This window comes from Stegodyphus dumicola, chromosome 3, assembly GCF_044657685.1.
Source record: "Stegodyphus dumicola isolate Sdum_Otavi_A_Nest chromosome 3, ASM4465768v1".
Lineage (NCBI taxonomy): Eukaryota > Metazoa > Arthropoda > Arachnida > Araneae > Eresidae > Stegodyphus > Stegodyphus dumicola.
In genome coordinates this window covers 265,574,437-265,598,027 of record NC_140770.1, presented here as the reverse complement: position 1 = coordinate 265,598,027, position 23,591 = coordinate 265,574,437, and the positions used below count along the sequence as shown (strand labels likewise).

The 23,591-nt window shown below is 35.1% G+C and overlaps 1 protein-coding gene across 1 annotated transcript in view; it reads right to left on the bottom strand.

Annotated features, from left to right (window-relative positions):
* The window catches only part of LOC118204791 (prostatic acid phosphatase-like), a 34,189-nt gene extending 13,156 nt beyond the window's left edge, over positions 1-21,033 (bottom strand). Inside the window, exons 1-6 of the mRNA XM_035377085.2 lie at positions 20,875-21,033; positions 16,503-16,598; positions 12,758-12,838; positions 12,223-12,375; positions 10,060-10,149; positions 7,158-7,247 (exon numbers count right to left, since the gene is read on the bottom strand). Coding sequence (XP_035232976.1) covers positions 7,158-7,247; positions 10,060-10,149; positions 12,223-12,375; positions 12,758-12,838; positions 16,503-16,598; positions 20,875-20,979 — 615 coding nt within the window. The 5' untranslated portion in view covers positions 20,980-21,033. The remainder of the gene's footprint in view (positions 1-7,157; positions 7,248-10,059; positions 10,150-12,222; positions 12,376-12,757; positions 12,839-16,502; positions 16,599-20,874) is intronic.
* Positions 21,034-23,591: the final 2,558 nt, after the last annotated feature.

Genomic DNA, 23,591 nt, shown 5'->3' with positions numbered 1-23,591 from the left:
TGTTGTACAAGGAAGAGCAACAGTTTGCCTGGAAGACGGCGTACCCTGACACGATCATCGATGTGGTGAATGAGAAATCGTGATTCATCCGACCAGACTTATCAATGGTCCAGTCTCGATGTTCCCGAGCGCATATTTCACAAGTGCACATCAGCGTAGCCACTGAGGGAGGGGTTTCGAAAATGGACCAATGAGCTGCTATTGCTCTTGTGACACTAAATCTTCGTGCTTGTGAGCGTATATTGTTTGCGTTTTAATTTGCATTTGTTTCGCAATTATAAATATATGGCGCAACAGTAGAAAATCTCGTAGTGCTTTCATTTTCTGAGTTTGATTAATCGCTGACATTTCACTTTCGCGAATTTTTTCACGCATAATATTAGGATTGATGTTCACGGCATATTATGTGGATTAAGAGAATTCAAGTGTATATTTTTTTTTAATTGTGATGAGAATGACTGAAAGTGTTACAATGAATCTAGTGTTTTCTTATTTCAGTGCTTGCATTCTTTTGATTTTTAAAGTGTAAGATTCAGAATACATATGATCTGATTATATCCATTGTTAACATTAAAAATTATATGTGAATAAATTGAATATACTCGTTGTGAATACGATAAATTCACTCTGTTTGATGAGCATTTCTTGTGTAGACAGTACATTTAAGAGTGAACATTTATTAAATATGAAATTTAACGCGCTAAATGTATACGAATGCAAATGAGTAAAGTTCACTTTGAATAAAAATTCTGCATTGGTTATTATTATAAAACATCTTTTTCATATAGACTGCAATAAAAAATTGCTGACTTCCATTTACATTTATAATTGTTGTAAATATTTTTCCGATACGCTTAGGTCTTATGTAAAGATTGCATTTGGGTTCAGATATTTATCACATGGAAAATTGCGTAGCAGAATATTTTCGACCATCTTTCTTAAATATTAAAGCACCCGAAAGGTCATGTGACATGACAGAAATATTACTGGATTCTTATTGGTCCATCCTAGAAGCCACTCCCTCGGTGGCTACACAGATGTGCACTTGTGAAATATGCTTCCCGAGCCCACTGTAGGCGTAGTTGACAATCACGTTTGTAGTTAGGCGTAGTTGTCCCGCCTTCTTAGCATGCCTTCGTGGTATAGTGGTCAGCACACTTAAAAGGTCCTTCGTTCGAGACCTAGCGAGGGCGTTGCTCATTTTTCCTGTCTCCTGTTTAAAAAAATACCTAATGTATCTAGACTGGCGCGCGAACTAAAAACGGTAGTGGATGATGATTCTCCACCACCAGGATTTGGCGATTGCGTCCCCTAATCCCAAGTCGCCTTTAAAAGGGGGAGTCTATAAGGTTATAATATATAAGGTATTTCTCCTGCCTTCTTAGCAAGCTTTCTTGGTGTAGTGGTCAGCACGATCGGCGGGTATCGAGAGGTCCGTGGTTTGAGTCCCGGCGAGGGCATTGCTGATTTTTCATCTCTCTTGCTTCGAAATAATCTAATCTCTCCACACAGTATCCGCACTGTGTGGAGAGATGTGTGTTCCAAAACACTTGCACTTGGACCTGTAATGTATTGGGCTGTCATCTGAGCCACTGTCTGGCGCTGATTTTGCTGTCGGGCAAGCGGGACAGTCTCCGACGTCACTTTTTTTTAATTATGCACTGAAGTTCTTCACCTTGACGTCTACTGCTGGTTTCACTGTCATTTATCCACTTTGCATAAATACTAACAACGGTAGATCGTGAGCACCCTATTCATTGCGCAGTTTCCGAGACACTCGTTCCGAGTCTTCGGGTCATTACAATCTGCCCTCTATCAAATTTGCTTAGATCAGCAACATTTCCTGTCACTCACAAAAGTAAGTGCAAGAATGATTCCTAACATGTCTTATGTCTTAACTTCGGGTAAGAGGTAATCGGCCTATTGCGGCCTTTACCAATATATTATTCTTGACTTTTCTAAATCTTGAGGATTAAGGGAGTCGAATCTACTAGAATAGGAACGTACTTGTACCCATACTGTGCTAGAATTCAGAGATTTTTAATGAAGGCTCCAGTGCCGCCATCTGTTGAGAGATAAGTAAACTTAGAAGATAAGAATGTGCTCATGTGGCTCCATCTATTTTTGAAAATGAAAAGCTTCTTAGTATGATTCCTAACATTTTCCAGCAGCAGTTAAATATCTCTCCCACTTTCTCACGTGCCTTTTACGTTATCCAGACGAGTTAATTGGAAAATGTGGGGATGGACATAATTTGAATGCCTTAATCTGTATATTAGCTCCAGGCTCACCATGCTATTTTCATCACTCTTTCTAAATGTCAGATTTTTATTTGAATGCCAAATTTTTATTCAGAAACAAGCTACTTCAAAGAAATGAAACTTACTTTTCTAAAAAAACATACGTATTCAATAAATGAACAAAATTTTGTAAATAACTTAAAAAACATATATATACTCAGTTACAAACATGTCAAAAGAAAAGCTGTTTACACGAACCCTTAATAAATTAAGTTTTTTATGCTTTTATTTACGCTGCTCTGAACTCACTGAATTCAACTTAAGATTCATGTAATTATATAATACATTTTAAGCATGTAATTACATGTAAATAACTACATATAACTATATAATACATATTAAAGAGATAAAAGATTTTAAAGATAAAGGTGATAAACAATAATTAGTCACCACCAGGATTTAACGTTGGGTACCCTACCCTAATTCCTAGTCGCCCTTTAAAATGCGGAGTACATAAGGTATGAATGAGAGGAATACGATCCAATTCCAGCTGGTCTAAAAATAAACCGTATGATCTTGTTTTAGTCGCCTCTAAGTTCACCACAAAACAAACTCACACACAATCACAACATTAAAACACAAACTATATCCACACAATTAACAGATATCAAGGAAAAAGAACATGTAACATATAGAATAAGCATCATAAGGCATAAAATCATTAGTATCTCAATAAGTGAATAAAATTACAAATAAAAACTCCAAATCAATTCTAAAAAATTCTAAGATCACTAAAATACAAATAAAAATACAATAAAAGACAATTTTTAGTTAATATAGTTGTAATTTTGCTTATATAAAAACACCACAAGCACTCCGTTTACCCTTAATAACTCCTACAATGTTTTTGACAAACTTACATAATTTATTATAACTTATATTTGCAAAATTTGCAATTTTCATTTGTAGTCGTACATTTTCTGTTAATTTATATTCAAATGCTCAAGTGCTCAAGTAATTCAAGTGCTCTCCGGAGTCAGGTGAATTGCAAGCTAAGCATAATGAATTTTTCTGTATACCAAATCTCTAAGATACTCCGGAAATCTACCATGATTTGTTACAAACTGATTTACATCTATATCATTATATATTGACATTTTTGAGTTATTTTTATATTTTCCAATAAGCCCTTATTTCTTATTGAACTGTTCCATTGTTGAGACCATTTACCAAGATAATGTTTTTGCATTACTTTAATTGCATATTTCTTTGAAACGGATATTTCTATCAAATTTTCATTGTCCACCATGGCCGCCTCCTTAGCCAGCACGTCTGCCCTCTCGTTGCTGGCAAAACCCACATGAGCTTTGACCTAATGTAACAAAATACACTGTTTCTTCTTTATATTTCTTAAATTTTCTTTCATTTCATTAATTAATAGATTTTTAGAAATCGAACTAGACAATGACCGTAAGAAGAAAAGATAACCTGTTTAATACTAAATGAGTAGGAACACTTAAATTTCTTTAATCCACATCAAGGCTTTATTGAATGCACAGCATTCGGATTGAAAAACTGAGTTATCACAATTCAGTCTATACTTTCCATAGTCAATTCAATTCCACAGTAAAGTACTGCGAATGCTGAACCATAATTGTTATCCTGTCCGGAGCCATCAGTATAAATGTCTATTACTCCAGTCTTTGGCTCGTATCCAGCCAAGACACAGAGCACCTCGTTAGAAACTGTTCTAAAGCAGGCACCAGCCCACCTGGATAGAATCTAATTTTAACGAAATTTTTTCAGTTTCCCTGCTCTGGAATTCCTCGCTCCAATGCCGTACATGACTATTGGAGTGATGACATTTTTGAATATTTCTCTAATCAATCCTGACCTTTCACTCAAAGTACAGGAGGAAAATGCCCGTTTATAATTCATCAATATATTGTCCGTCCTACGCTGCACATTTTTCAAGTGTTTCTCTCGCCTTCCAGCATGTCTGCGTGATGTTACGGTAGCACACTTTATGCGTATTCGAGAGGTTCAGGTTTGAGTTCCAGCGAGAACATTGCTCATTTTTCACGTTTCCAGCATCAAAACCTAATGACTCTACACAGTATAAAATAACATTAAGTGTACAGGAAATTGGACAGAACCGAAAGGCAGTATCCAGAATCATATCTGTGCACATAAAATTTTTAAATAGCCTGTATCTGATCAGAGTTTAGCACGAAGATGAATTAGAAATGGTTTGAGGTCACACTGCTGTGGAAGTCTCAGAGATCGATCACTTCTCTTGATGGTCAAATCTCTTTCAAGGGCTATCAATATATTTTAAAGCAGCAAGATCACCCATTTGTTCAAATATAATATTTCGAAGTATCACCTCGTATTAGGTACACCAGTATGAAAATACACCAGTTCATACTGCAAAACTTCTCACAAAGTGATTTAAATAACATAAAAGAGAATTTGGAAACCTACACATCCTAGGCAGTATTCTGCTCTCAACTCCTTTAATTTGTTTTGAGTTGCAGGATTGGAAAAAATTTCCCTCTTCTACTAACATAAAAGGGAAAAGAAATGGCTAAAAAAACCTTAAAACTTGGACCAATCATTTCCAGTAAAAATAAAATTGGAGTATCAAAAAATTCGCCTACGCTACATAGGTTGATTAACCCTTTCCGGCACGCTACTTTTTAAAGTCGGAGTTTTGATTAAAAAAAAAATAAATAAATAAATAAATAAAGGTAGGCAGTCTAATTAAGCCTAGAGGAGCACACAAGTAAAATTTTGTGAAGATAGCACTTATCGTTTTAATTCTGTAGGTGTGCCCAAAGTCGCCCACTGATTGAATAGAGCTTCGAAAAGAGTGCTGAAACAGCATCGTTGTCAATGAACTGACCAATGAGATGCGGAGAAACAGACTGTCAGTTGATTATCGGTGAGCTCGGTTCCACCTAGGGTTCGCCGTTTGATTTTAGGCAAGATTTCAAGGTAAAAGTTTAAAACTAATATAAAATAAGGAGATTAGAATACAGCCAAAAAAATAACATTGAAATTTCGTTTCAAACAACTCCTTTTATACCCTAAAAAAATCTGGAAGATTTCTTTGAAAAATGAGGGTCTTAAAAAACTAAACATGGTTAAAATATATGGACGGGTTTGTCTTGATCTGCCATCTACTATAAATAAAGAAGGTTCAGAGTAACCTATAGTAACCTATAAATCCTTTTTCATTGATTTTTTCAGTGCGTACAGTAGGAAATTTTTAGGTGTGTCCAGACCGGACACACTGTGCCGCAAAGGGTTAAAAAATAACCGGAAAGAATGTAGATGAGATCGAAATATGAAGATTTGATAACAGAATGTGTATGCGAAGGTGGAACCTTGAGGTAGTACAGGGGTTGTTGAGTGGGCATAAGTTGTCATTCTCTACATAAGTTTAGAGCGGTATGCATTCTTACCCGAACGCCGAGCTTGCCGATATCCAGCTCATTTACGCGGCTGCGGCTAAAATACAGCATCTACTCAAAGGAAGTACCAAGAATGAATCCTGTGCCTCTTTTAAGTAACTGTTCCGTTTCCTTTCGAAGGCCCACCAGCGGCCGAGCGGTAAAGTCGCTGAACATTGGTAGTTCGGTCCGAAGCTCGAATCCCGCGAACGGGCTGTCTGCATAGATGTTTTCGTGGTTTTCCCATGAGTAACGTGCATACGAGCCAGTTTCCCTTAGAAAGACCTCCACGAAAGCACCCTTCACGTTTGTGTAGTGATGGTCGAAATTCGCGCTGGGAATGGCTATTTACGACATTAAAATGCTTTTATCTACCACTCAACAGCTTTTTCGCCACATCAACGTGCCATTTCCGCAAATGCATTTTGTTACAAAATCTGCTATTTGGGTCTGCTCAATCTGTTTTTTTATATTTTTACTGGATTATTTTTGAATCATCCTGTACTTAAGCGCCCACCAGCGACCGAGCGGTGAAGTCGTTTAACACTGGTAGTTCGGTCCGAGGTTCGAATCCCGCGAACGGGCTGGCTGCATGGGCATTTTCGTGGTTTTCCCCATGTGTAACGTGTATACACCTCCACGAAGACATCCCTTCCCTCAGCGAAACACCTCCGCGAAGGCATCCCTCCCCTCAGGCAGATAGCCCTAGTTTGCTTTGCCGTAATCTCAATAAACCAAACTAAACCACCCTGTACTTAAAACCTTATCCTCTACAAGTAAGTACTTCATTTTTGTTGTCCAGCCTTTGTATTACTGGCTCACTCTATGAATATTATGTGCTATGTATGTGCTCTGTATTATGTGCTATGAGCTTCAGTATTGTCTTCTGAAAGTGAGATAAAGCATTACCTGTTAATAAAGCATTACCGTCTACAGGAAAACATTTCGAATTTGTTATCTAGCCTCTGTTTTATTCACTCACCTTCAAATAATGTTCTGTATTCTGCTCAGAGCTTCAATGTTGTCTTCCAGAAAAAGGCTTACTCTATTTAAATAAAGCAATGTACCCCAGATGCAACTATTTGGATTTTGTTGTCCAGCCACTGCGTTATTGGCTCTGAGAATAATTTCATTGTAAGTATACTTTAAATTTCTCAAAATGCAAGAATAGACCGCAGTTTTCTTTAATTAAAATAAGATAAAAGAAGACCAAGTAAATTTATTAAGACCAAGTTATTTTAAAATAGTTATGGAATTGGATTTTATTACAGATAAACATCTTAAACATGAAAGCCAAACAAGACTTGTTGCTATATATTGTATGTTGTATAGTTGCATTATTCTGTTCTATACTACCTCAGATTTTTCTATCAAATCATATAAACTTTCAGTATTTGAATTAGCAAGTACATTATTTATGGATTAACATAAACTTCAAAAATGTGTTGTTTTTGTGACTTACTTCAGTTTTCAGGATATCAAAAAGGTTTTCTACATCTTCTAAATTTTTCAACTCTAATCCACTATTCGTCTGCCAAAACTGAATTAATGTCTATAAAAGAAGAATATATGTTTAGAATGTTTTTATAATAAAACGATTCATAAATATTTTATTATAAAATCTCATATTAAACTAATATTATTATAAAATCTCATATTAAACTAATATTATTATAAAATCTCATATTAAACTAATATTATTATAAAGTCGGTACTACTTGATTTTCGCGGTTTCCCTTATCAAAACGGTGGCAAGAATATCGCCATGTTTAAACTACTCGCATTGCGGCTGCCATATCTTCTCGATTAGCACATCAGAAGGCTTACCTTTCTCAGAGGATTCCGCCATATGAATTTCGAAAGATACTATTCTAGATGATGTGGAGCGATTCCCCTTTGCCTTTTGTTTCGCTATTTAAAAGAGCCCCACAATCTTTCCATATTTGGGGTTTGAGCACCCGTTGTTGGATCAACCAAAGTAAATTTGTGATTCATAATTAAAATGCTGTAACGAGCCTTTTTAAGCTCGTCTGTTTTATAGGTTCGCCAACAATCTGAATATATAGTCGATCCTTACACTACGTGGTCTACAATCGTTGATATCAGTTCCCACCTGCAATCTGAATATATTGTCGATCCTTCCACTAAGTGGTCTCCAATTGTTGATATCAGTCTTCCATCTGCCCCCTCTGCAATCTGAATATATTGTGGATCCTTCCACCAAGTGGTCTCCAATCGTTAATATCAGTCTGAAGACTGAATATATTGTCGATCCTTCCATCAAGTGACCTACAATCGTCAGTATCAGTCTGCAATCTGAATATATTACCGATCTTTCCACTACGTGGTCTGGAATCATTGATACGTCTGCAATCTGAATATACTGTCGATGCTTCTACCAACTGGTCTACTATTGTTAATATCAGTCTGCAATCTGAATATACTGCCGATCCTTCCACTACGTGGTCTGTGTGATCCTTCCACTACGTGGTTGATATCAGTCCGCTTCTTTCCGGATTTGGAACCTTAACAAGAAAGCATTCGCCACTTTCACAACAGAATAACCACCGACGTGGATCTATCCTGCCAGCGTTGTTTTTTCGCCACAAGAAAAAAAAATCTTGTCAAATTCTACTATTTTTCTAGCACGCTTATCCGCCCTTTAGGTTGTCGAAGTAACTCTAGCGAAAACAACTTCTGTCATAAAATATCTCCAGTCAATCGTGGTATTTTGACATAGTTATACTGAACTATTTATCGCACCAATTAAGCAGTGTTAGTTTCTCTGCTCAGCAGAAATGCAGCGCTGTTGTTAGGAATGGTATTCTGGAACCACTAAAACAGTTGCCGGATTGAATGCTCTTTTTTTTTTTTTTTTTTTTTTACAACTTTACATTTTGTTCCTCGACATGCTTTCATCTATCTACATATAATTTCACTGCGTGGCCATTTTTACGCACATTCGATTGCGATGTAAGATATCTTTTTCATGAAGACGACATGGCATCTTCCACGGTAAATTAAAAATTATCAACATTTTTTTCACAATTTCTAATTGAGAAAAGACTGCTACAATATCACGCGGTTTCTCATATTTGGCAAATACAGGTCGAATGTCAAAGTAGTGTTTTTTACATAAATATTTAAACTGAAAAAAGACTATTATGATTTCATGCGGTTTATATAACTTTGCGGTTTCGCGGAAGGGGACATGAAGATCAAGTAGTTTAGAATGTTTTTAATAATAAAATATTTCATAAATATTCTATAATAAAAAACTCATAGTAAACTCAAAAGACTCATATTATTATAAAAAAAGATATATTCTCGTAACTGTAATTCTGCGTATTATATAGTAAATGCCATTAACTATAACAATTTTAAAGAGAGTTCTATGAAAGTTAATTATATGTTTAAATTGCTCTTTATACTGACACTTAATAACAGTTTTTCATATTTTGAACTCATATTTATGCTCTTCTAAGTCTATTGAGAAAATTAGATTTCACGATCAATGTTAATATCATCATTTCTGATGTGCCCTTGAGCTTCAAAATAGTTAACATTCTTAGTCAGTATTACCGAAAGGGTAGAGGGGAAAGTGAAGATACGAAGTGAAAAATCTAATAAAATTAAGGTATTTCTCAGAAATATGTTTTCTAGAATCTGAGGAAATATTTGCTCAACTCTGCCAGACGAAAACTTCTTACAACTGATCTTCATGGCTGCTTAAAAAATAAAACTGAGTAGCATAAAATTTCATAGCAAAAGTTCTTCACTTAAAATCAAAATACATAGTAAAAGGCAGTGTAATTTTATGGTTGCAAGAAAATTATTCTTTTTAAAATGGCTGAATTAAAAAGAAAACACATGTAAAGAATTTAGTTACATTAAGAGTTGTAAGAATATATTATAATCATATATAATTATAATGATAAGAATTAAATTGAAATGAACACAATAAATGTAACACCGTAATTATAAACAGAAGAGGGAAAGAAAAAGGACAAATAAAATCCAAATTTCAGTATTGTTCTTGGAAATACTACTTGAAAATAATGCTGCATTATTAAAAATAAACTGAGAAACCAAAAAAGTAATTTCAAGGATTATTATCAAGACATTTTTAAGTATCTCTAAACTACAAAACTGAAGGACCTTTTACATTGGTCATAAGAATGAAATGGCAATAAACGAAGCAAAGTGAAGAAAAACATTCTCATTTAAAACTTTTTAAATGACACTTTATAAATAAAGTAAAACGAAGGACCTTTTAAAACTATGGTTATGTAAAATTTACTTTAAAATTTAATTAAATGTAGGAAATTTTTAACGTTATTTAAATCCATAAAAGATTACCCTACCTGATATGTCTGCAAGATTACATCCGAATCTCTAGCCAGAAGTTGTTCATATTCCGTATCTGCAGCGAGGCAAAATGGTTTGGAAAAGTACTGCATAGAACAAAAGAAGTCAATTTAATTTTATCAGAAGGCATAGTAGACAAAAACATCAATTTAGTTTTATATTTCTGATTAATAACTTTATGTAGAATTCATTAGTTAGACCGGAAGTGATTTTACTCATCTTCTTTCATAGTTCTGTACTTTTATGTGGTCTTTTGTAATTCACTCTTTGCAGTTTATAATCTTTTGTAATTCAGAGAAGTAGCGTAGAGTCCCCATAAAAATCAGAGATGAATTTCGAGAACGAACAAAGAAGATGATCTTACAACAGGAAAATTTAGAAAATAGAGTCGATTACTGTTATACAGGATGTTAAATCCTTTATTTTCTAAAGTATTTTTATAAAATACGGGGGTTATTTTAAGTACGTTATTCCTCTTTCCAGTATGCGTGGTATTATTCCGTGGTGTAACGGTTAGCACACTCGGCGCGTATTCGAGAGGTCCAAGTTCGAGTCACGACGAGGGCACTGCTCATTTTTCATATATTCCTGCTTCAGAAAAACCTAATGACTCTACAGCTAACTTTTTAGTGCCAACTGAAGGATGCATACTAGTCTTGACTAATCAGCTATTGGAATTTCAACAATAATTTCAGTTTTCGCAATATCCACCAGGAAAATCGAATTCTTGAATTAAATTTTGATAGTCTTTTTAAAAGTTTAGACGTATTTTACTCCAATGAAACGGAGTTACTGTTAAATTAACGATCATCAGCTATTCTCTGTCTACGAGAACATGTCCCGCCACAGTGTCTGGAGGGTGGCGGTCGCTCTAGTAACAGGGGCAGTATATTTCAAACAGGGGCAAACCAAGGTTGCCAATTCATCTTTAAATACGCCAAGATGGCAAACTGAAAAGTAAATCTTCAAGACATCCTTACGGAAAATGGATCGAGGCTCGTTTCTATGGCAACAGACAGCTTCAGACTAATTGGCGAGAGCTTTTCTTATGATAGACAGGCTGTATCAATACTTGACACATTTTGTTTTCCAAACAAAAGTGAAACTCGAATCTGAAATGCAATAAGTGATCTCTCTTAATGCGTGAATGAATGACAAAACTGCTGTAAAATGTAATAACATTTAGCATTACGTAGTCATTATTCAGTATTTTGTAAAGGGTAATTTTAAGAACAATATTTAGAAATTAAATATAATGATAGAGACCACTTGTGGTATGGTGTAACTTACTGTGAACAGAAATAACACTCCATGTTAGGCTGTAGACTATAAGTTGTAGACTACTATGATCTGTTCTGGACTGTTATAACTTTAAGAATTAGATTTGTTTAAGAATATATGGATAATTCTTGTTATGCTTTTCAAATAAGATAGGAGGAGATCATTGATAATTAATAAATTAATATCCTCTCTTGGGTGTTTCCCTCTGAAAAATATGTTCCCGAGCAGACGATAAGAAAGACATTTTCTTCATAATGATTTCAAAATGGCTGTTGCTCATGGAAATGGACAACATTTTTCTTTAATTATTACCTGCTCCGCCCTTAGACACTACACGGAAAGAGAGAGATGCCCCTCCGTGGAAGTCTTTTTAAGGGAAACTGGCTCGGATCCACGTTACACATGGAGAAAACCACGAAAAACGCCCATATAGCCAACCCGTTTGCCGGGACTCGAACCGCGTACCGAACTACCAGTGTCCAGCAGCTGTTACTGCTCGGCTGCTTATGGGCCCTAAAATGGATGGAAACTGGTATTGTCATTGTATATTTTGATGGAAACTGGTATTGTCATTGTATTTTGATGGAAACTGGTATTGTCATTGTATATTTTGATGGAACCTGGTCATTGTATATTTTGATGGAAACTGGTCATTGTATATTTTGATGGAAACTGGTATTGTCATGGAAATTGAGAATCTCTGGGCATAATTCAAGAAGCGAAGCACAGTACACATAAATTTGGCGCATCCGGAAGTTTCATATGAAGATTTCTCTTACTATTAAAAATCCCCTCGGATTATCTCTTCCCCTCTTCACTATCTTCAAAATCTTATTTCGAAATATGCCATCTTATCTAATAATTATGTAAGCACTTACCTTGCCTTCGTCTTCATTTTCGTATTTAATGTAGATGGGCTGCCAAGAAAAATTTTTGACCACTTCCCAGTATGGATTGGGCGCGTATAGAGCTGTAACTAATGACTGCGCACTTTTCACAGTAGCTCTTTTTGCAGAACTGAATACTTCAACCTGAAAAGAATTCATTATTTGCTTCTGAGCATCAACATGATAATGTAATCGAAATAAAAGACCTTGATCTCAAGTATAGAAATGTAGAAATATATTTAAATGACACGTTCTATTAAATAGAAGCATTCTATTTCTTCTATAAATTAAGCGATATATCTATAAATTAAGTGATTGGATAAAAAGTGATATTTATTGTTAGGATGCGAGGGTGGAAGATTACGGAAAAAATACATCACATATTTGAACAAAGCGAAATTAGTCTGATGCTGTTTTGACCTATAAATTTAGGTAAAAGTAATTCACAGCGGTCTTAATTTTACGAAACTGTTTCATGAATTTTAAGGATAATTATCGGAATGTTCATCGGACTCGAAAATCTTACCTCTATAGGATCAGAAGTGATGAAGTTTTCGTATCTCGCTCGCAAAAAGCTTCCTAAAGCATATGGTTGAAATTTTCCTAGCTGCAATAATTAAAAAGGAATGCGTTAGAAACAGTATATGACAATAAGAGCACAAAATAGATATAATACTTTGTAAGGTTGCTATTGTAACTGGAGCTTGCCAACCCTACTAGACAACGAGTTATCGCTACGCCTGAAACAACGTGCAAGGTACCAGAGAAGGTTTAAACAAGCTTTCTAGTTTAATCACAAGTTAAACATAAAGGCACAACATGTGCTGCAGACGAAACCACCAATTGGGTCTATTTAAATTAAACAATAATAGACACTAAATTCAAACTTTGACAACTCTCTACGCATTCAATAGAATACGTTAGGTCAAAATATTTTACTGGAACGTAAACAATCGGCTTGTGAGACTGCTAAAGCCGCAATAGTACGCCTAAGCAAAGCTTCTAAACAAAGTGTACTTCTAAGCAAAGTAATTTTTTATGAATTAATAAATTAGTTTCATGCCTTTACACTTAAAGAGATGTTCTACAAAAAATTTGCTGACTTCGAGAACTTATTAATGCTTGACAGGTATGAAAATTCTGTTTTTTTTTTCCGTCAATACATGAGAAATTACACAGCAAACGTCGACGAACTACCCTTTTGCGGTTGATAATGCAAACAGTAATACTTTTTGATTGATGTCGCAAACAGACGCAATTTGCAATTGGCATTAATAATTTTACGTAGGGTAAAATGTCAGTCATACTTAAATTACTGCCTCATGAAAGCAATACCTTCATGAACATAATGATAGCACATATCGCTGTGAATAGTTATTTAGAATACTTATTTACTTTTATCACACTTTACTAAATCTTTACTAAAATAATTTAATATTTTAAATTCTTTATCTTTCATTTACTCTTTTGTTTTATTATATTATCTTTTATTCTTTGTCCATTCTTTATCTTTATCTATTCTTATTATTTATATTTCAGCAACACAGTGATTTAAGGAAATAAAGCCTATAGGTACCTTCCACGAATACACTTTATACTTGGAATACACTTGGAAATTTTATTAGCCTAATTTTGCTGTGCAATAAAAGCTATAATCATTTACTTATCCGTTGCACACCATTAAACGTAATACAAAATATTTTACTGTTACTTGTATTTTACATATGGATTCAGATTGTCTTTGTTTAACCTTAAGAATAAAAGTCATATATACATAACATTTCATTAGTTTCTCTTGTTAGTTTCTTCAGAAGCGGTTAGCATCTTTTCCTTGTGGTACGCTGTCTATGTTTATAATTTTAGCATTCGGAAAGATCTTGTGATTACTTACTTATAATTTAACGTCATAAATTATACAAATGTATATTGTTTTAAAAGAGTTTAAAAACTGTAATATGAATTAGTTTCAGATTTTGTTTAATGTGTTTACAAAATGAAATCCAAAGTTTATTTACTAAGTATAATTTACGTATTACAGACGGTATGCGATAAAAAAGTTATCGGTAGTATTGGAGACAGGCCAATAATAATTGCAGGTGGCTGCAGAGCTCAATAAAACGTCCAGTATCATCTGCAATTTGTGGAACAGTTTCAGGACATTGGATCATATCGAGAAGATCTGGACAACGTCGACCAAGATCCATAACGAGAAATGAGAACTTTTATTTGTCTCAATTATCGTTATCAACGATCTAACACAGTACAGCTAGAGATTCACAACTTTCACGTGAGCTGAATGCTGTCTCTGGAACCCAAGTTTCACGGTAAACATTTTCCCGCAAGACTGAGATTGAGATGAGTCCGGATTCAATATGGATGTTGATTCCCAAGGTTTCTAGAGAACGCCTGGAACACGATACCATTCCTCCCTCATCAGGAGAACTTACCATTATGGAGGTGCAATATTTTGGTCAAGCATTATGTTGGACTACCGCATATCCCTGCATGTGTTTGACAAAGGCTTTCTGCTGCTATGAGGTATAGAGAGGAGATCTTACAACCTATGTTCGACTTCTCAGGGACGCAGCTGTTAATGGTTTCCTATTAATGGATGACAACGCTCGTCCACATAAGACTGGTCGACAATTACATGGAAAGTGAGGATATTCGCCGTATGGATTGGCCAGTCAGATCTCCAGAATTAACCCTTAACTTCCTGACACTCCTGGGTGTATCAGGTAAAATGAGTAATGGTATGGGGGACGGAATAAGATACAGAATCGTCTGCAGATTCGAGGCAGGCCAATCACAAGAGCAGGTGGCTAAAGAGCTTAATGTAGTGTCCAGTGTCATCTGCTATTTGCGGAAGCAGTGTCATGATGCTCAATACATATCGAGAACACCTGGACAAGGTCGACTAAGCTACAAAAAGATGAAAAAAGATCGTTATTTGGCATTTTCAGCGCTGCGACGCAGGGCAGCTACAACTTCACAGCTCTCACGTGAGCTGTTTGCTGCCCCCGGAACCAGAGTTTCACTGTCTACAGTTGCCCAAAGACTTTATGAGATAAGGCTGCAAGCCAGAAAGTCCACTCTTTACGTCCCGCTCACTGGAGAACACAAGAGAATGTGTTTAATATAGTCTATAGTGTAAACAACACGCGCCATGAACCAGAATTCAGTGGAGCACCCTGGTATTATAGATGAGTCAAGATTCAGTCTGGACACTGATTCTCGGCACATCTGTATTTGGAGAGACCCCGGTGTATGATACCATCCCTCCCTCGACAGGGAAAATGATCATTATATTATTGTAGTGTAATGGTTTAGGCAAGTGTTAAGGTGGGCGGCATCATACACCTGCATGTGTTTGGCAAAGGCTCTCTGAATGCTATCCAATATATGCAGGAGATCATAGAACCCAACGTTCGGCGTTTCAGGAATGCAGTTGGTTCTGGATTCCTGCTATTAGACGAAAACGGTCGTCCACATAGAGATCAGCTGGTCCACGATCAGCTGAAAGTGAGGATATTCGCCGCATGAACTCGCCACCCAGATCTTCTAACAACTCTACAGAGCATGTCTGGGTCGCTGTTGAGAAGGTAATTTTACCTCGCTACCCTCCTTTGAGAATCATTCCGAAGATGAAAGCTGCGTTGCTTCAGTTGTAGGTTCGACTGTCAAAAAGACTCCTGGACTACCTGCTGTCCAGATGACCGTCACGGTGCGCGACTTAACTTGCTGCGAGAGGGACCATAACCTATATTGCATTCACGTTCAATTCGATATCACAACGTGGATTTTGGACATCTCTGCACTATTAGCGTTACTGATAATGATGCGTACATAAAATGATTTTTGAATGGTATACCTCTTTCTCTCTTATAAATGCATGTTTATACAAAATTTAATTAAAATCGCTCCATTAGGTTTTTCAGAAATTCAACATAATATGAGAATTCGCTTAATTTTGCACACGAGTGTACATAAAAGGGAAATACAAGCCAACTTAGACAGATAGCAGATAGCTCTGCCTTAAACTATATAGATGTACTCAATCATTTATCTAAAAAAATGTTACATTATGTCTGAAAAGATTAAGTGAAATAAGAATTTTTTTCATATTCTAAAACTCGTTTTTCCTTCTCTTATCCATGTAAAGAATGGTTATTACAACTATAAATAACTGATAAGATCTTGAGATTATTACAAATAAATGCATTCAGGGTTTTAAAGAAAAAAACGAATAGCATGCAAAATGTTTTTTATACCATCGTCAAGTCGTCAAGTCCTTCTTTCCATAATTCTTTGGGATTAGGATCCGTAGGGTAAAGGAACTTAGGCGATGTGCTTCCATGTCGAGATACCTGAATGTAAAAAAAAAAGATCATTCTAACAAGATATTTGAACATATATTGTTTAAATTGAAATTATAATTAAAATACCAAGCTATGAGGACTTATGCATTCACTCGTACATGCTCTAGCTGTAGTTTGTTATTTTCGGCTTCGTTCAAACAAGGGCTTTTCATTCAAAAGGCGTACTAGATATTAAATTCGTTCACACCTATGTAACAGAACTTATTAACAGGAAAGTTAACATAAAATTGAGCGTGCCTAAATGTGCAGCTGACTGACATACATTGTGTCATTTAAGTTTGCTTAGGCTTATCTCGGCAACTTGTGTGTGTGTCGCGAATCCGGCACTCCAGCCCATTACATAACAGCATGCCCACTCACTAAGGTAGGGAACATGAGGTTGTTGGTTAGTGATGCGCCATTCATGCGCTTCTTCATTGAGCCTCCAGCTTTACTCAGAGAACTTAAATTCTTGACGGAAAAATTGCAGGCTTTGGGATAGGACCTTCGTCATGCCCCCAGGGCACTACCGAATCCTGCCCCATCTTCAGCATTAACTGTCTTGCTCCTGGGTGTCTCGTTGTATCTTACTAGTGCTTCTGTGCGTCATGTTAATGTGCTATTTAGTGTGTGAATGTTGGAATGCTGTACACGAACACTCTGAAGTAACTAATGTATCCACAGCAACTATATATGTAAAATTCACCAGGGGAATTTATATGCAGGGTGTATCAGTACAGCGGTGACATACTTTCAGGAGAAAGAGATAGAGTACACCTAGACGATAGGAAATCACGTACGGTCGGAAATGCTTCCGTGGAGCGGTAGTGACGACACAAATCACAAGATAAAGGACACAAACAGGATGAGAAAACATGTTTATTATGCTTAAAAGAATTAAAGACAGCAGAAATTGAGAAATAAGAACAAAAACAGACAACAATTGTCATCAAAGAAGGTATTCAAAACTACAACTCCGGACCATGATGCAGGAACCGTGTGTCACGCACGCATCTTCCATGCACTGGAGATGTGACGCGTGCATGACAGTCCGGGGTCACAATTTCGAACACCCTCTTTAATGACGATTGTTATCTATTTTTGTTCTTATTTCTTGATTTCTGCTGTACATGTTTCCTTACCTTGTTCATGTCCTGTAATAAACATGTTTCCTCACCTTGTTCGTGTCCTTTCTATCTTGTGATTTATGTCATTACTACCATGACAGCATACCGTTACCGGCCATGAATTACTATGTGATTTCCCATCTTCAAATTGTACTCTGTCTCTCCTGAAAGTTTGTCACCGTTGTACTGATACACCCTGTGTATATATATATATATGATGGCGTGTGTGTGTATGTATGTATCATTGTAGATCTAGCCTGTAATGAAGGGTAACGACAATGACAGGCGTAATCTTGCGCTTCTTGCCACGAAAAATTTTGTGGACTTGGGATGACTATACGTCAGACAAGTGAGCATTAGTCAACAAAAACAACAAGAGTTATTTTCTCGCGCCAAGCTTGTCTCGTAACACTAACAAGATCTGCGGCAAATGATCAGCTGTCTTGTAGAGACATTAGGTTAATTAGAAAATCCGGAGAGAAGAAAAATTAGCAACTGCCTTCGCCGGAAATCGAACCACGGACTTCTAGAATACCGGCCCAGCCTGCAGAACCATTACACCACGAAGGCACGCTAGAGAGCCGGGGGAAATACCTTATAGTCTTTATTGTTTTTTTTTTCTCTTCGTTTAAGTTTAACGTGTGTGCTTCGTAAAAGACGCATGAATTAAGACTGACTTAAAATATATTCTCAAATGGCTAGAGAAAATAAATGTTGTGCGGTCATGACGACAAGCGAAACGAAGGACTGTGAGAAAAGGCATTAAAAAGCCTAGTTCAGAACAACAGACTGAAGCAAATGAAAGTGCTGTGTTCCGAATCCACTCGAAGCAGCAGTTTATGTTCAATTTTTTTTTTATTTTTCTGTTTCGAACAGCCTTAGTAGTCACTAATTACGCCCGAACTAAACGTGTGGTGAACGATAATTCGTTGATATGTTTTGGTCGACTACGTCGCCTTTTAAGTGGAGAAGAATTTAAAAAATAATTGCATTCTCCTATCATTCACATTTTTCAAATCACTCTTCCTAGGGTTAAATGCTTTGAAGAATAAGTGTTAATAATAGTAATAATAGTAATCAATTCAGTAGAATACCGTAAACTAAAACTCTGGGCTAAAAAGACAGAGATCAAAGAAAGAAAAATGAACAACTAACAAGAAAAATCTTAGTATTTCACTGAAATGTGAACTTTTAAGTAAAAGGCAGACAAATTTTTGATAAATGACGAAAGTTTCTTGAAAATAATTACAGAAGATTCTTAAAGACTTAACGGAAGAATTTAAATTATTTACATCCAAAGACAAGACATTTAATAATTTTCTTTTCGTAATTGGCTTCATGTGCTTTAAATTTGCACATCAGTTTCGTTACTTTTACCTTTTTAAGTTTATTGCGGTATGAATTTTCGCGAAATTTGGAAGACTTTTTTCAACTTTCGTGAATATCAATTTTTTCAGTAAACGTCAAATAAATTCGCGAATTTCAGATATTTTTCCTATTATTTTCTAATTTTTTATCCTGATTCTTAGACTACTTTTCACGTTTAAATAATTTCAATTCTGAGTAGCTTGAGAATTAATCCAAGTGATACGATACTTTGTAGAGATATTAGGTTATCCTGAAAGCAGGAGAGATGAAAAATGACCAATGCTCTCATCGGGGCTCGAACCACGGTCTTCTCGAATACGCGTCGAGCGTGCTGACCACTACACCCTAAAAGACTTTAATAATTTTAAATTGTGTAGACTCTTAATTCTCTGCAACTGTGTAGACCCTTAATTATCTGTAACTGTGTAGACTGTTAATTCTCTGAAACTCTGTAGACTCTTAATTCTCTGTAACTGTGTAGACTCTTATTTCTAAGTATTACCATAGAAAATGGTTATTGTAAGACCATAATATCAAATCTCGATTAGAAGTACTTTTTTCTTTGCGGTATTATTTTATACGAATAGTATATGGGATAGATAAGTGCCGATATAAAATATAAAGAAAAGAAAGAACATTTCTGATTGTCATAGACTTTTTAATGTAAAACTGTAATCATTTCGAAGGAGCTATATTGAAGGAGCTACTTTATATAATATGATAATTATATTTGCAGCATTATTCTAAATGATGTAAGATATAATTTAATATATAGTTCGTTTTTCCTTGTAAAAGTAAAAAAGTTAATTTATAAAGACTTATTTGAATATTCAAAAATATAGAATAAAAGAAAAATTATTTATGATGAATTTAAAAAGAAGTAAAATTAAATATCTCTTACAATAAATTAATTCTCTAAGATTCTTCAACCCAGTTCGTTTAAAATTGAAATTATCACATATACAGATCTCATAGGTAGATAAACCATTATTACTTATGTTTAATAATACTTGAGTATTTAAAATATCTCTTGCAATAAGGGAATTAACTGCTTTCCAATTCTTCAATTCAGTTAATTTAAAGATTAAAATTATCACATATATAGATCTAATTAGGCATATTATTATTATTTATGTTAAATAATATTTAATTGATATTAATATTAAAATTTATCTTACAATAAGGAAATTAACTGCTCTCAAATTCTTCAACTCAGTTTATTAAAAAATTAAAATTAACACATGCACATATCTAATTAGGCAGCTTATTATTGTTTGAAAATTATTAAATATCTCTTGAAATATGTGAATTAACTGCTCTAAAATTCTATAATCCAGTTCATTTAAAAATTGAAATTATCACACATACAAATCTTATAGGTATATTATGATTACTATTTCTGTTTAATAATAGATTATATTAGACAGATTATTATTATTCATATTCAATAATAGAAAATTATTAAATATCTCTTGCAATAAGTGAATTAACTGCTCTTAAATTCTGTAATCCAGTTCATTTAAAAATTAAAATTACCATATTTACAGCCCTACTAGAGAGAATATTTTAATTTCTTGTAACACATTGATTTGAATAGTTTTACGTCTATTTTCATATGTAAAATCATAAAATCTATTTTTATGGAAAAGCTTTTAAATGCAGTTTTCTGCAGTGGACTATAAACTTTTCATATCGATTATTCGAAAATCATTTTAGAATGCTCTTGAGCATATAAAATTACTTATTTTTAACATGATCTTCCATTAAGAGTATTTTTTAAAACATCATACCACTTGGAGGAACACTAGTTCATCTTCTGTACAGGCATTGGATAAATGCCCATGAAGTAACAGGAACAATACGAACGCAATTCTAGACATCACAACTGCGCTCATTGTATTCCAAACAGAACTTGCCTCCACTCTTCAAGTTATCAAATACTTGTCTACGGACGACAGGTTGGCCCTATATAAATTTGCTGTTATCAGCAGACTGTAACATGTTACCGAATAATTAATTCACTCAGTTTTTCTTCTGACAGACATAATTCTTGTGAAGCGAAGTGTATTTTATCGCTTCGAAAAAGCCATCGTGGGACAACATACAGGATAAACGGCCTTCGGAGAGAATTGATGTCCCAAAAGCACAATGGGATACCACGAATATGAATAGTTAGGGTTTCCCAGCAGTATTTTATTTTAAGATCTTCGTAGTTTCAACGCAAGACAGGGACTGTCAGTTTCGGTAAAGACTCTTTATGTTTTAGATAAAATCCTCCTACCATTTTCGTTCAGTCTACTTCTGGACTAAAGGCTGATAATACGATTTTGAAGGTTAGAGTGCTAGGATTTATGTTTTTTTGTAAAGCCTGAGAAATTAATGAAAAAGAAATACCAAAACAGTTAGATTTATCAAGTCAGGGTTAAAAAATGTTCATAAGGTATCGAGATTATAAATACAACGGTGAAATCATTCAGCTCATATTTCTGTATGTCCGGTCAGTGAACTTTTGAATACAAGAGCTGATTAGACTGTTGATACTTTCTGTTTAAAATGATTACGTAACCCCTTGATAATATTAATATTTTAAAAAAATTTTAAACTCAGTACTTATTGAATAATTTAATTGCCGGATTAGCTAATTACAGCTAGTTATAGAGCCAATCACTTCTTCTGTAGTGGAAATACAATATATTTAGTTTTAAGGGGAAAAGTATTTATTCCCCAGAATATCCAAAACTCCAAAAAAAATTTTTCTCCAATGGCGGACACTTGCCATTACAGGCGTTGGTCACTACTACCCATGTCTTCTACAAGATTCGAATCCGAGAACTTCGGTTCGGCAGTTAAAGTCACAGAACGCTTTCCCATCTCAGGACAAATTCCAAAATGTTCAGAAACGAATTTAAGCAATACGTTTGATTAAAAATGTTCATTTCTGTATCGAAGTGGTGAACGGGCTAGTAGAAGAATCATTACATTAAAAAGCTGGAAGGCCCCCACCAGCGTCCGAGCGGTAAAAAGCCGCTGAACACTCTTAGTTCGGTCCCGGGTTCGAGTCTCGGCGAACGGGCTGTCTGCATGGACGTTTTCGTGGTTCTCCCCAAGTGTAACATAGATACGAACGACTTTGAGCTTAAAAATACCTCCAAGGGGCATCCGTCCCTTTCTGTGCAGCGCCTAAGTTGCGGAGCGCGTAATAAGTAAAAAATTAGCTGGGATCAAAGATTCATTTACAAGGAATTGAAACTTCATTTAGAAAACTTTAGTCAACTGAAGTTTCTGAATGCAAAATTTTAATCGAAACAAATATTCACGAATCTATTCACTGACAGTTTTTAGAGAATATTTTCATTCTGGCATTGAGGTTTGGATAACCTTTAAATCACTTTCATTTTACTCTATTTTTGTAAGTAAAAAAATTATGACAGAAGCATGTAAATTTCTAAGCTTGTGAACGGGTTAGGGTTAGTTGATTTGAATATGGCAACATACATAAGGGTTATCTGTCTAAAAGACTCTAAATAATAAAGGTGTTAAACATTTTTCATAATTCTATCATTCACTGATAAAGGACAAAATTACCGACAAAGCGCATCATTCTTTGGCAACACTCGTTGCTTTTGCATTGTAATTAAGTTAAAAAATATTCTTAATGCAGTCATTATTTTTTTTTACAGTTTCATACATACAAAAACGTTGTAGAGGGGCACTTCCGTATAAGTCATTAACCTGTACCAAATCCTTGGACTTAGGTCGTACGAAAGTTTCCATTAAGAAATAGAGGGGAAATAATGCATAAATAAATCCTTATAAAATAATCCTTTTGTTATTGCTACCTAAATCAACAGCCATTTTTCAACATGGTGTAACATCTGTGATCTTTGTTTGGTAATGGATTTGCCCTTTCTTTACGCAAGCCGATTCAACATCGTCTTTGGTTTTTTACAATCTTAGACACCATCGTACTTGTCATATGTTACGCAAGAGCCAATCCCGGATACGCACGTCATCTTCATACTTTTCAACAATTCCCTTTTTTCACCTCCATGATTGGTCTTAAAAAATTTCTTCATCACTCGTTTCTTCTCATTAACATTCCTAAAACTGGTTACAGGTGAAAATGTCGCAAAGAAAACAACGCAAGGAGAAACGTCATAAGAGAAAACAAAGCAAGGAGAAAACATCGCAGTTCTACAACATCGTGGTACAAAACAACATGGTCGAAAATAAAATGATTCAAAGACTTCGCAGTTTAAAAACATCGTTGTTTAAAATATCGCGGTAAAAAATAAAGCGCCTACAAATCATCGCATGACGATAACATTGCAGACATGCGTTTTTCGGGCTTTGAAAATCGTAAATGCATATTCGCCTAAAGATCTTTGAGAGCAAAACGGAATGGGGAATGTTTTTACTTTTATATTTTTTTAACTAATCAATAAATTGTTGCTGAAAAATACAGAAGTAAACGTAAGCATTCAAAAACTGAAAATGAGTTGACAGT